The sequence below is a fragment of the Podarcis cretensis genome, assembly GCF_951804945.1.
Source record: "Podarcis cretensis genome assembly, chromosome: 1".
NCBI classification, from domain to species: Eukaryota; Metazoa; Chordata; class Lepidosauria; order Squamata; family Lacertidae; genus Podarcis; species Podarcis cretensis.
The window spans coordinates 40,869,487-40,881,866 of record NC_137170.1 but is presented as its reverse complement, the minus strand read 5'-3'; the positions used below and the strand labels follow the sequence as shown (position 1 = coordinate 40,881,866).

The window sequence follows — 12,380 nt, the reverse complement described above, 5'->3', positions numbered from 1 at the left end:
GGAAAGAGGCTTATAATAACTTATCAAAAGAGTATGAAAAGCAGTGATAATTATATTTCTTCCATTTCCTTCTGCCATGAAAGTGGAATATACATGATGAGCTTTGAGTACTTGTTGGATGGTGAACTGAGGACTTCAAATAGGCTATGGGAGTGCAGGAGGCATCCACTTAGGGTTGCTATAGCCTGAATAGTTTTATATGCTTGTGAGCATGACCATTAGGTATTGAATTCATATCCAAGGGTAATATATCAGGTACATAGCTCTGATTCTCAGTCATCTCCACAGCATGTCCAAATAAAATCTTTGCCTTCATACTGTTACCGAAAAGATCTTTCTAACACAGATTGCCAGGCTAAGACTCAAGCTGTAACAATGCCCACTTTATTCTAAAATATTAAAATGTCCATTACAACTTAATATATACTATAAATATTTCTTGACTTTTAATTTCAGGATCGGACAAATGAGACTTTTTTTGTAAGAGAGAATAGCATTTCTATAATTATGCTATTGCTTTTAACAGCATGAAATGAGATAAATACCAGCAATTAAAATTTACATTAAAAGGGTCAACTGTCTGGCTTTGTGCCCAGAAACCCTGGAAGTTCAGAGTTAAAACTATGCATTGCCAGATGACTTGCTTCCCTAACCTATACGAACCTGTAGTAGCTTGGCACAACATGACCATTTAAGAATGGAATATTTAAGTTTGTGTTAGCTAGGTTTTTAACATTTACCAGAAAAGAGGCTTGTGTGACAGAAGACATTTTTTTAAAGTGACTTCATAACTGGGAGGAAAACTGAAAGCCACACCTTTCAGCCTCCACATTTCTTCTTTTGTTCAAAGTGCAAGGAGAAGCCATCCGGAAGGAAGAAAGATTACGGCTATCTATAAACTGTTTGACAGAGACAGAAATGCTGATAATGTTTGGGCTGTGTCTGTATTTTTTGGCTGCTTGCATCAGCAGAGGGTTGAAGTAAAGCAGAGACCCTCGATGTGTTTGTCTGAAGTAGTAGTAGTGTGATCCTGGGCTGGAAGAGTTCACCTGAAGTTCAGGGCAAATGTTGCCAGTAGTTTATAGTGCAGGAAAGTAAAATTGCTTCCGGATTCGCCTTTTCCTCTTATTTTTTCTATCACCCCCATGGAAGTCTCAAAGAGTAACTATGTCTGTAGGGAAGCAGTCTTTGAGCAAGATACCACGATTGCGATGACAGTCCAACTCTTCGATAAAGCCATACCAATAGATAACTAGTCCGGGACCAAATCTGGGGTAAAAAAAGAAAAGACCAGACATTATTAATGAATAATCACAATCAACAAGAAGAGCATAAAAACATGTGAAGCTGTGAAGTATTAATAACTCTGGAAATAGGTCATGGAAAATGAGCAAAGCGCTTTACAGATATTGAAAATAAAGCACGTTTAAACGAAAGGCTGTGTTTAATCTTTCAAAGGATCTCCAAAGATTCTTACTGGACAAACAAATATTATTTGTTATTTCCTTGAATATTAGTTAATAATAGTCCAATAAGAAACTTTGGCTGAACACTGCATGATTTTTAGAGGAGGCTCTATATTATTTTGCTTTCCACATGTTCCAGCCTTGATATTTCAGGATTAATAAAAGGGAAGAGTATGAAGAAGAATTCAGAGAGGAGCAAAGATTTCAGTATTGTACAATGCTTACTATTATCTGTAATAAAACCTCTTCAATGAGGAATTGCACAAGAAACTATCAATACAAAAACACAGTTCATCACAGTTTTTTTTCCCCTATTCTAAAACTCTCCTGCTTGTGCCTTAGAAATTCCTCAGATATTACTAAGGCTGACTGATCCCTACTAGGCAATCTCAGGAAGTAGCCCCATGGCCTATTTTATCCATCAGGAAGTTCAGACCCTCAGGCTGGGTTCATAAAGAAGTAATCACTATCAATCATTGTGTAGTGATATGTTTTGCACATCAGTTTCACGTTTTTCCTACTGAGAGCACTTAATTAAAGGGAAGCACTACTTTTGGTATAGTATTGCAAGAATTTTACAGTGAAATCATAAATTATGAATGTTAGGTTAGTAAAAGGATGTCTAAAAACAGAACAGCCTTCTATAGTCTAACGTTACACCAGGCTGTACAACACGAGGCCAGAAAGCTCTTCCCTTCTCCCTTTCTGTGATTTATTGCATGGCATAGTGAACTTGCCAAAAACAACAGTACAGGATGAGCTGTTAAGAGACTGTATGTACAAGGTCAGTGGAATGTCATATAATGGTTTGTACACGGGTCTGAATTCACACCAACATGGCAGTCAGCTTTTGTTAAGGGCCTTAATTATAATGGGGATGTCTCAAGAGAGCCATAACAATTTAAAAGTCCGCCAAGTCAATAAAACATATTTAAAAACGTGGGCAGAACCAGGCTGGCTTCGTTGGGATGGTTCTTTCCAACACTACAATGGAAGGACCGTTCCACAGATGTCTAATGAATAATGAACAAAAGCGACAAAACCTTGTGGACTTCTTTTACCATTCTGATTAGACGGAGGACCTTTCTTATATTCAACTGCTTAATTCGGCCATCTGTGGATTTATAACCACTGCCTTCCTATGCTTTCAGAAGCAATTGCTGTGTATAGCATCTTTCACTCTAAAACCTTGGGTGTTTTAGAATGACAGGTGCTATGTAAGGACTAGTGTTGCAGATTTAGCTGTGTTAAATAATTCTTTCGAAATGGTGATCGGCAGTAAAACCAGATTATAGTGGCCTACAATAGATCCTCTCTTGTAACCGTAAACCATGGTTTGTGGTTATGTTTCAACTGGCCCACTGAATCAACTGGATTTCTGTATTTTATGCATTAATGTTATTATTCCTTCAATGCTGGACAGGATGTATCGCATAACACAATGTCTCCATAAATCAAAGGTAGCATATGCGTAACATCCATACAATCTCTATTCTAATTCCTTGTTCAAAAAGACTTAAGTGAAGTACTTAAAACCAAAATTAACTTGTTGGCACATTTAACATTTGGCACTGACTATCAGAAACTCCTGCTGCTAAGCACTAATTTCTCTCTCATTAGCTCGCAGAATCGGAAAATCACAAACAATGCCAGTAGTTAATTATTGCTGCCTTAATTTGAAAAGTCATTTAACCTTTTTTCCCTTTTGTGTCAACGGGAAGCAGTAAAGAGGTCAAAGATAGAAGCAAGAACCACCCTTTTTAATTTGAGACTCACCACCATTTTTCATAGATGCATAGATGTGATTTGTGAAGAACCCAATTCAGGGCTGCAAATTATAGAGTAAGTGCAGAAACTTATTTATAGATTAATTATACGGTTAAACAAATTGGTGACCAACCTTCCTTTTGTGATCACTTTAAAGAAAGTTAGGCTGAACGGAAAATGTTACAACTATTGCTCACTGTGATGAAATCAGAACATAGGAAGAGCCCTGTTGGATTAGACCAAAGCTCATCTAGACCAAATGCCTCTGGGAAGCTCATAGACAAGGCATGAGGGCTATGGCGCTCTCTTAAAGAAAGAAAACATGGAAACAACCCAGGAAAGTCTTTGGAATCCAAATCCAGTGTCAAAACAAAAGACTCCTATCTAAAAAGAAATGCGTTTCATAGGCCATTATGCTGGAGCAATGTGATTTATTTTGAAAGTCCAAGCATTAATCAGTGAAGAAATCAACAATGTTGGAGAAATGACCTTTTCAGACAGTTATTAGACTGTGCAATGTAAAAAAACCTTTTAGTTTTTACTCGATGCTTCTATTTAAGTGCAAGGAACGTGTGGATTCCTCTTGTTCCCAACTCCAGAAAATAAGACCATTTTCCACAATCTGTCTGCAGTCTTGTAGCCCATTTCCTAAACCATTTATAAAGCAGGCTATAACACACACACACAAATGTTACCTTCAAGGCATTGTACAGATTTATACTTTGTGGTCAGACTTGTTAAACTGGGGGCTGAACACCAATGGGGTAGAGGGGGGCACTAGAGTTTTTATACTTGGTAAAAGAAAATAATGGGTTATATGTATTGACCATAAATTTACTGAGTAGCCTAATCCACGAGATGCTGTACATACTATTTAAGCCTTTTAAAAAATACTCAAGTGCAATTCCCAGAGAAAATGGTTACCTTAAGAGTTACACTGAAATGCAAACAATTAGCTAAAATATATTTGTCAGAAGACTGGAAAATTTACAGATTGCCGTGAGCAGAAATTCAACCATTATGGAAGCAATCCAGCACATTGATTTAACCAGATATTACAATTATATTGATTGTCTGAGGATGCTTTCATAGAATCACAGAAGTGTAGAGTTGGAAGAGGCCCCAAGGGTCATCTAGTCCAACCCCTGCGATGCAGAAATCTCAACTAGATCATACATGACTGATGGCCATCCAACCTCTGCTTAAGAACCTCCGAGGAAGGAGAGTCCACAAACTCTTGTGAGAGTCTGTTCCACTGTCGAAGAGTTCTCATTGCCAGAAAGTTCTTCCTGATGTTTAGTTGGAACCACCTTTCTCATAACTTGAATCCATTTGTTTGGGTCCTACCCTCCAGAGCAGGAGAAAACAACCTTGTCCCATCTTCCGGCCCTTAAGATATTTTAAGATGGTTATCTTATCTCCTTTCAGTCTTCTCTTCACCAGGCTAATCATACCCAGTTCTCTAAACTATTCCTTACAAGGCTTGGTTTCTTTGGGTTTATGTTTCCTAAATATGTTTCCTAAATAACTTTCCCAACATGCCGCACAGCAAATTGCTTTGGAAAATGAGGGAACTTTTAAAATCAGTTTATGACACAGCTTGGCTGTATTTCATAAATCCAGAATCCTACTGAGAGCACCCTTGTATGTTTGCTACATTGTTTGCTACCATATGTGACCAATCCTGTCTCCTGGATACTTGCAAAAATGTGGTTAATGTGTGCATTCATTAATTTTGTGCATATACAATACATTGAACACTGTGTACAGGTTAACTGTGAAACATTACTAATAATTGACAGATTTATCTCATAATGTAATGGAAATTATTAGCTGTTGAAGACAGATGTAACATTAAAAGCACCAAGAGCATAGTCCTTAGCTGTGCTTCAAGCCACTTTTCACAACTGAATTTTGTGGACCAGCGAATTGAACACTGGTTGAAGCCTGTCAAGTCTTGCTCTTTTGTGCCTACCAACCTGCTTGCCAGGTACTACTGTCTCTGCCTCCATCTGAAGCCGGTGAAAGTAGGTTTGAAGAAAGGAATACATAGTTTTCTACACATTATCATATATCTGTTGAACACAGTTTAACTCAAATGCACTATTGCTTACGCAAAAAAAAGGATGTTTTATTTGTGTGGCAACAATTGGAGCATTAACAGACTGTAGGAATGCTGCAAGTCCTTTTTTCTGGCTTATATATAACTCAAAGCAATTGTTTATTTTGTGGACATTAAAACCATCTACTATTTTGGTGGCTATTGGGGAGTTTAAAATGTAAACTTAAAACTGTATACAGTGGTACCTCGGGTTACATACGCTTCAGGTTACATACGCTTCAGGTTACAGACCCCGCTAACCCAGAAATAGTACCCCGGGTTAAGAACTTTGCTTCAGGATAAGAACAGAAATTGTGCTCCGGCGGCACGGCAGCAGCAGGAGGCCCCATTAGCTAAAGTGGTGCTTCAAGTTAAGAACAGTTTCAGGTTAAGAATGGACCTCTGGAGCGAATTAAGTACTTAACCCGGGGTACCACTATACTGAGAAAAATTGACACAACAGTGGATGAGAAATATGGATTATGTGAAAAGCATTTAAAATACATTAATCATGTTCACATTGAATCATTCCAAACTAAGAAACTAGCCATCCAACACATAAAGGGCATGAACCATCTATGGCTGCCTAGGTGGGAGATGATCCTCATGGGGTTTTTTAAACTCAGTTTCAAATCAGTTCCCCTGGGTGGGGAACGTACACTGCTGGGAGGAAGATGGCCCACGATATGCTAATTGAGACAGGAAGAACAAGATAGGGCTCCCATGCACAGATGACCAGACTGGCATTTGAATGTTACTTCAGCTTCTTCCACTGCACCTGTCAGCAGCTGATTAGCTTAGGGGATGCAGAGCAGGCCACAGACCTTTGTCCTCTGACACCTCACCACTGTTTTCAGAAGCCACTTCACTGGGAGCAGGGAGCACTGCAATTTGTTCAGTCAACTGGAGGCCAATGCATAGGCTCATTAGACTCACTCTTTCCTAAGGTCCTCTTCAGCAAGATACTTGACACTGCTTCTCTCCCCCCCACCCCAAACTCTTGCCAGTTTGGAAGCTCCTTTCATATCCATTTGCCTTTGGTCTCCACACCCAGCCATGGGAATGCATGATCTTGAGTTGCTTTTATCCACCTTGTGGTTTAGATGAAGAAACTCAGCATTTAATGAGTCTAAATGGCTTTGGTGCAATAAAAAGGATTTGCCAAGGAATTATAATAGAAGCCCACGTTAATTGTAGCCTCACGTCCTATGCGCTCAGTAATATGGGCTGTACATAATAAAAATCACAGGATGGTTTTCAAGATCCTTAGCTTACTAATCTTTTAAGTGGTGATGGTGAGATAAGGACTAGCTAGAGAGAACTATGCACAGATTATGATTTTCCTTACTACTTGCATAAGAAAAACAGAGCAAAAACCTCACATCAGAGTGAATTCTACCTTTGAAAAGAATTCTGCCAAATGGCTGTTTCATGAGTTGTACGTAAAAATATAATGTTCTCTCTACAAAGCTCTATCTTCATTCCAAATCTTTTATGCCTATTAACCTATTCTGGAAAGGCTGCAAGTAGGGGGGAAGCCCTCTATTGTCTAATTCCCCCAAGATCCAAACTATACATCATCATTGAGAAGAATTAGAAGCAAACATTTAGTTAAGCTTGAAACTGACGGACTTAAGAGGAATGCCAGGCTGCAAACTGCCAGGGTGACAGAAAACATGAGACAAGCTATTGAGAAAGGTTAACCTGAGGTCCAGACAGCCAAAGTGCTGGTCAACTCATCTTGCCATTAGGTGATTAATAGTTGTTTATTTTTAGGGCTTGAACTAACAGGCCATCCTGGGGCCAGTGCAAGATGATATCTGAATAATCTCTGGCTGCCTTGTGCCAGAAGAAATCTTTTCTTTTTTCAGCTGTTGATCTGGCTGCAGTCCTTGCCAGAACAGTGAGATGTGCCAAAGACAAAACCTCTCCCACTACATGTGTTATACTGAGGTGTCACACACCCAAAAGGTGACTAGGTGGCTAGGCCTCAAGTAATTAATTTTTTATTGGGAGCCTAGGCCAAAATAGTTTTTGCTACAACCTACTTTTCCCGAGGTCATTCCTTCTTCTAGCCAGAGAAAGTATTCTACCTGCTGGTCTTTCATGACTGATCTTAAAGAGACAAGGCTCAACAGACTATATTAACACCTCCATCCCTGCAACTGTTTAGAACAAGGTTTCATAAGCACTTGTCTAATTCATCTCTTGTTGTAAAGTAATAATTTATTTAATAGTCCAATTGACATAAGGCAGGCATCCATGCTATGTTGTTTTATATACCTATTGACAACTTTTTAAATTTTATTTCAGCAAGCCTATCCAGATATATGATTTGGTTGCCTACATTTGTTTTAACATTTTTGCTGATTTTATCTGTGTTTTAGCTGATAAAAAAACCAGATTTGTGGTTTTTATCTACAACTTTGCAATTTACCCCAGAGATTCGGCCTTTGATTAAGCAGTTAATAAAGCTTTTCTAAATAAATAAATCAGGCAAAGTTTAAAAAAGGCAAAGTTTAAAAAAAAGATGATTTGCATCACTTTCAAAGTAATAATAATAATAATAATAATAATAATAACAATAATATATTTATACCCCGCCCATCTGGCTGAGTTTCCCCAGCCACTCTGGGCAGCTTCCAATCAAGTGTTAAAAACAATACAGCATTAAATATTAAAAACTTCCCTAAAGTAGAAGGGTAACACTACAAAATACTAATTGAGTGTAAGAATGTCATAATAGCCTGTTGGATCCGGGCAATGGTTCATCTAGCCCAGCATCCTGTTCTCAAAGCGACCAAGCCCCCAAGCAGGATTAGAGCACGAGAGCATTCTCCTCTCCTGTGGTTTCCTGCAACTGGTATTCAGAAGCATATTTGCCGCCAACTGTAGAAAGAGAGCCACCATCTTAGTAAGCACTGATAGCCTTTGCTTGAGAAACAGGATACAAATCAGTAGCGGATGATGTGTTGGGGCTGTGCCCCTTACCTATTCTCCGACTGGCCAAATGGCTGGTGCATAACAGGATGGAGACAAAGAGGGGCCAGGTGAACGTGAGATTGTTGAGGTGCTAACATGCCAATGGAGCCAATCTGGTGCTTCTGCCTGGGTGTTTGCACTGCACCAAACTCACTGCTTACTTGCCCATCTCCATCTCAGCATGCAGCTGCAACTCAACCAGGTAACAACCCAGCACAACCCCGCTGCCTGCTACTGCATACTACTGTAATTGAGCAAAACCCAATCAAGATTACACCAGCATTTTTTGACAGCCAGGTGATTCAAGAGCTAGCAAATAAGGGGGGGGGGGCTGTGGCCTTTCCTATGCTATCGGACTTGCATCAGCCCCTGTCAGCATGACCAATGGTCAGGGATGATGAGATTAGATTTGAAGGAAAACAACATCTGGAGGGCCACAGGTAAAGAGGCTTTCATCAGAAAAAAAAACTCAGTAGGAAAATATTATTATTATTATTATTAATTGAATTTATATATCACCCTATACCCAGGGGTCTCAGGGAGGTTCACATAACAAAATCAAAATATAAAACCAGAAAATATATAATCAAAATAAATCCACCCGTTTCAGTAGCAAAAGCTATTACTCTCACAAGTTTGGATGTGTAGAGATCACACTTGCATTTCAAACCAGTGAACTTGGCAAAGCAAAATGTTTCTTTGGGTTTAAAATGTCTTTTGAGGCAAAAAGTAACTGATAAAGCGGCAAAATCTTTCCTTGAAACTGCACATGGATAAACAGGATTCTCATTTCTAAACCTGTCAGTCTTTGACTTTCTACCTGCTCTACTTTTACATTTACATTTTTAAAGCATATTTTAAGAGCATGCCTAATAGATTAAGCATTATTTTTAACTAAGTTCAAAGGGAAGAAGAAAAAAAAAACTTCAGCTTTGCTCGTGCTACCTGATTTCACTATGGCAACAGGAGGAAAATGGTAAATTCTAGAGATTAAAAGAGCTATAATTCCAGTTGAAGGAGTAAAAGTAAGAATTACAATTCATTTGTAATTCCAGGTAATTTACACCACCTTTGAACTATTAGTTAATTCTAAGAACCTCATTTTCCAAGCATGGAAACTTCTAAGATATTACACAAAGTGGATTGAGAAGTTTGTTTGATTAGGCATTGTTTTCTCTTTACTGTATTTATTTGCTCTGGCTTAACACATACGTATTTATGTATGTGCAAATTTATGGAAATGTTCGCTCTAGAAAGGCTTTTGCTTTTAAATACTGGTCTTAATAAATTACTTAGGAGATGATAATCCAAGGGATGATGGATTTTAGGATGTTTTCTTGATCACATAAAATGAAACCACTAAAAATTTTCATGGGATCTTGTGATTCTCAGGTAACATTCCCTTTAGCATTTTATAACTCATGGGTAAATTAGCTTTATTTCAGTGTGGGCCACAAAGAATTCTGTACCGTGGGTGCACTAAAAATAGAATGACAAAGTGTAAATAGTGGCATCATTCTGGTTACTTATTAAGGTATTTATATCTTGCTTTTTTAGAAGGCGAACAAGCGCTAAGAAATAGCTAACAGAAAAGGATGCTAAAAACAACACAAGACTAAATAAAACCACTAACCCCAACCACTAACTGAACAGTTGTAAAAGATAGAGACAGGCAGAGACGCTAAAACAGATATTTTGTCGAGGAAACACTAGAAGAAACTCAACAAAAATAGGCTAGCAGAACTTGATGCTACTTTTCTATGTACAAGGATATTTTGTGTGTGTGTAGTATAATTTTTAAATATTTACTTTATATATTGGGGTGCAATCCACTCCCACCACAGGAGTAGCTGCCTGTTGGTTATGTTGGGAGCAAGGGCCACTGTAAACAATAGGAGTTACTACTGAGTAGACACATATAGAATTGGTGTGTTAAATGTACCTCATGGTTTGTGTTAAAACACACACACATGGTTAAATAATTTTTCTTTGTGCAAACATCTAGGCATCAAATAGTATTTCAAACTGAAACCAATGTGTCACAAAAGTCAGTTACAAAACACCCATTTAAGTTAATGGTTCAGGACCAAATATAGCCTAAATATGACTGAATGTATGAGGGCTGTTTCATACTAGGAAAAATCCTTTCAAGATATACTCCACTGGTTTGGCCCAACTGTGATGAGGATAGCAGCTGCCATTAAATAAACAAATCCTTATGTTAATAGGTTAAGTGCTTGGCTATGCCGTTGATAAATGTGAAGCTAATATAATCAGTGGCAGTAAGAAACCATACAATTGGCTGTTGGCAGAGCTAATCAGAGCTTCCAGTTTTCACAAGGGTAAAGTTTCAGAAAGATGTCGACTCTAGGCCTTTTGACCTAGATGAGACTTTGGACATGCCAGCCTTGTGTTCTGGTAAACAGGCTGGAACTTTGAGTGCAAATCAGTAACATGTGCCCTTCACTAATAGAACACATGGCTTTAAAATTAAAAAGCAATGTGATCGAGTGCTTCGGGATATTTTAACAGTTAAAAGAGAATGTGGCCAGATAAAATGCTTAGGTCACATCTTTTATGTCCCCTTCCCCACTTAAAAACCTGGACAAATTCAATTGTATTGTATTTCTTTAAAATCTGCTGGAAAAACAAAAAGTTCAGTTAATTATTTCATGGTTGATTGTCTGGAGGAAACGAGGATGTTGTGTTTTTCTCTACAACATATGCCACCTATTAGATAAATAGGCTTCACTACATCCAACTAACAAAAAAGAAAAAAGGGGAAATGACTTTGCAAATACATAAATGTAATAAAAACGGCAATAATATATAGATAATTATTTTTTTTCTAATATGCTACATTTGTATTGGAACAGAATAATGGACACACACACTTCATCTGTATCTATCTACACAAACACACGCAAACTAAATAGATGTCTATACACACCTACTAAATATCGTTAATCAAGTTTTATTCCAGCTCTGAAACAGAGACTGAATTCATAAATTCTTCTTCAGATAGTGAATTCAGTTCTCAAGTGACAATATGGTTGTAGATGAAAAATGAGAGGGATGTATCAGCATCTTTGGTGGAATCCTGGGGCCTGCAGAAGCACAAAAATGTTTAGGAAAAAACTCCAAGGGGAGGGCAGCTCAATGAAGACTGAGCTTACTTAGCGGTCAGACAACGCTGAGTTACACTGGGTCAGTTTCTACATGACCTCTATAAACATATTTCACAGTTGAGCAAAATGTTCTGATGGTTCTAGTCTACTTTTTTGTCATTCCCAAGGGGGGACAGCACAACTAATCTGCAGAGTACTGCAACAGATATTCCCTGGGACGGGGCAGTGGTGTGTCACTGCACACCATAAGCTGCAATCTCAAGAGCGAACCATGGGCAACATGCTAAGCCAAACCATGGCTTAACTCACAGGAGCACAACAGCAGGAGGAGGGGAGGAAGAGCAAAATGGCTACTGTCTCTGTTCCAGGAGCCCACATGCTCTCGTGTTTGCACTAAGCCATGGTTTGGCATAATGTTATGTCAGACTGGGCCAGCACAACATGAACATGTGAGACTTATACTGAAGCACTTATTTAAGGGTTCTGGAGCCAAAGCGGTAAGAAGGAAACAGCAACTTTGGTGGCAACGGTGCTGCATTTTTAAAAAAATCTGCAGTTAAGATTATTCATGAGAATCAAGTTAGCATGACCAAAAAAGAAAGCTAAGTGAAGGAAGTTCACATGAACAGACAGAATGCTGGACTTAGATGTGGGTTCAAAATCTTTGCATAGCTCCGAAGTATGTAATTAAGTAACTACTGTACAGGACAAATACAAAAAGAATGAAAAAGCACTTAGTAATGAAAAAGCCTTTAAAAATGCTATAGAAAAAGAGGGGTTATTATTAGTGAGACCTGGTACATACATTGCAGTATGGAGTGCTCCTATTCAGGGTTCCAGTGAGGCAGGTTCATATCCTATTTCCTGATACTGCATTTCCCCTCGCCCTTCTCTCTGGTTTTCCTTCCTCTCCCACCAATAGTTGCCAGCATTTGC

At 38.5% G+C, this 12,380-nt stretch overlaps 1 protein-coding gene across 4 annotated transcripts in view; it reads right to left on the bottom strand.

The window, feature by feature from the left end:
* Nucleotides 1-368: 368 nt before the first annotated feature.
* CDIN1 (CDAN1 interacting nuclease 1) overlaps nucleotides 369-12,380 on the bottom strand; it is a 131,124-nt gene continuing 119,112 nt past the window's right edge. For all 4 annotated transcript variants that reach the window (XM_079955315.1, XM_079955319.1, XM_079955318.1 and 1 more), the window contains one exon: nucleotides 369-1,269. In XM_079955315.1, coding sequence (XP_079811441.1) covers nucleotides 1,155-1,269 — 115 coding nt within the window. In that variant the 3' untranslated portion in view covers nucleotides 369-1,154. The remainder of the gene's footprint in view (nucleotides 1,270-12,380) is intronic.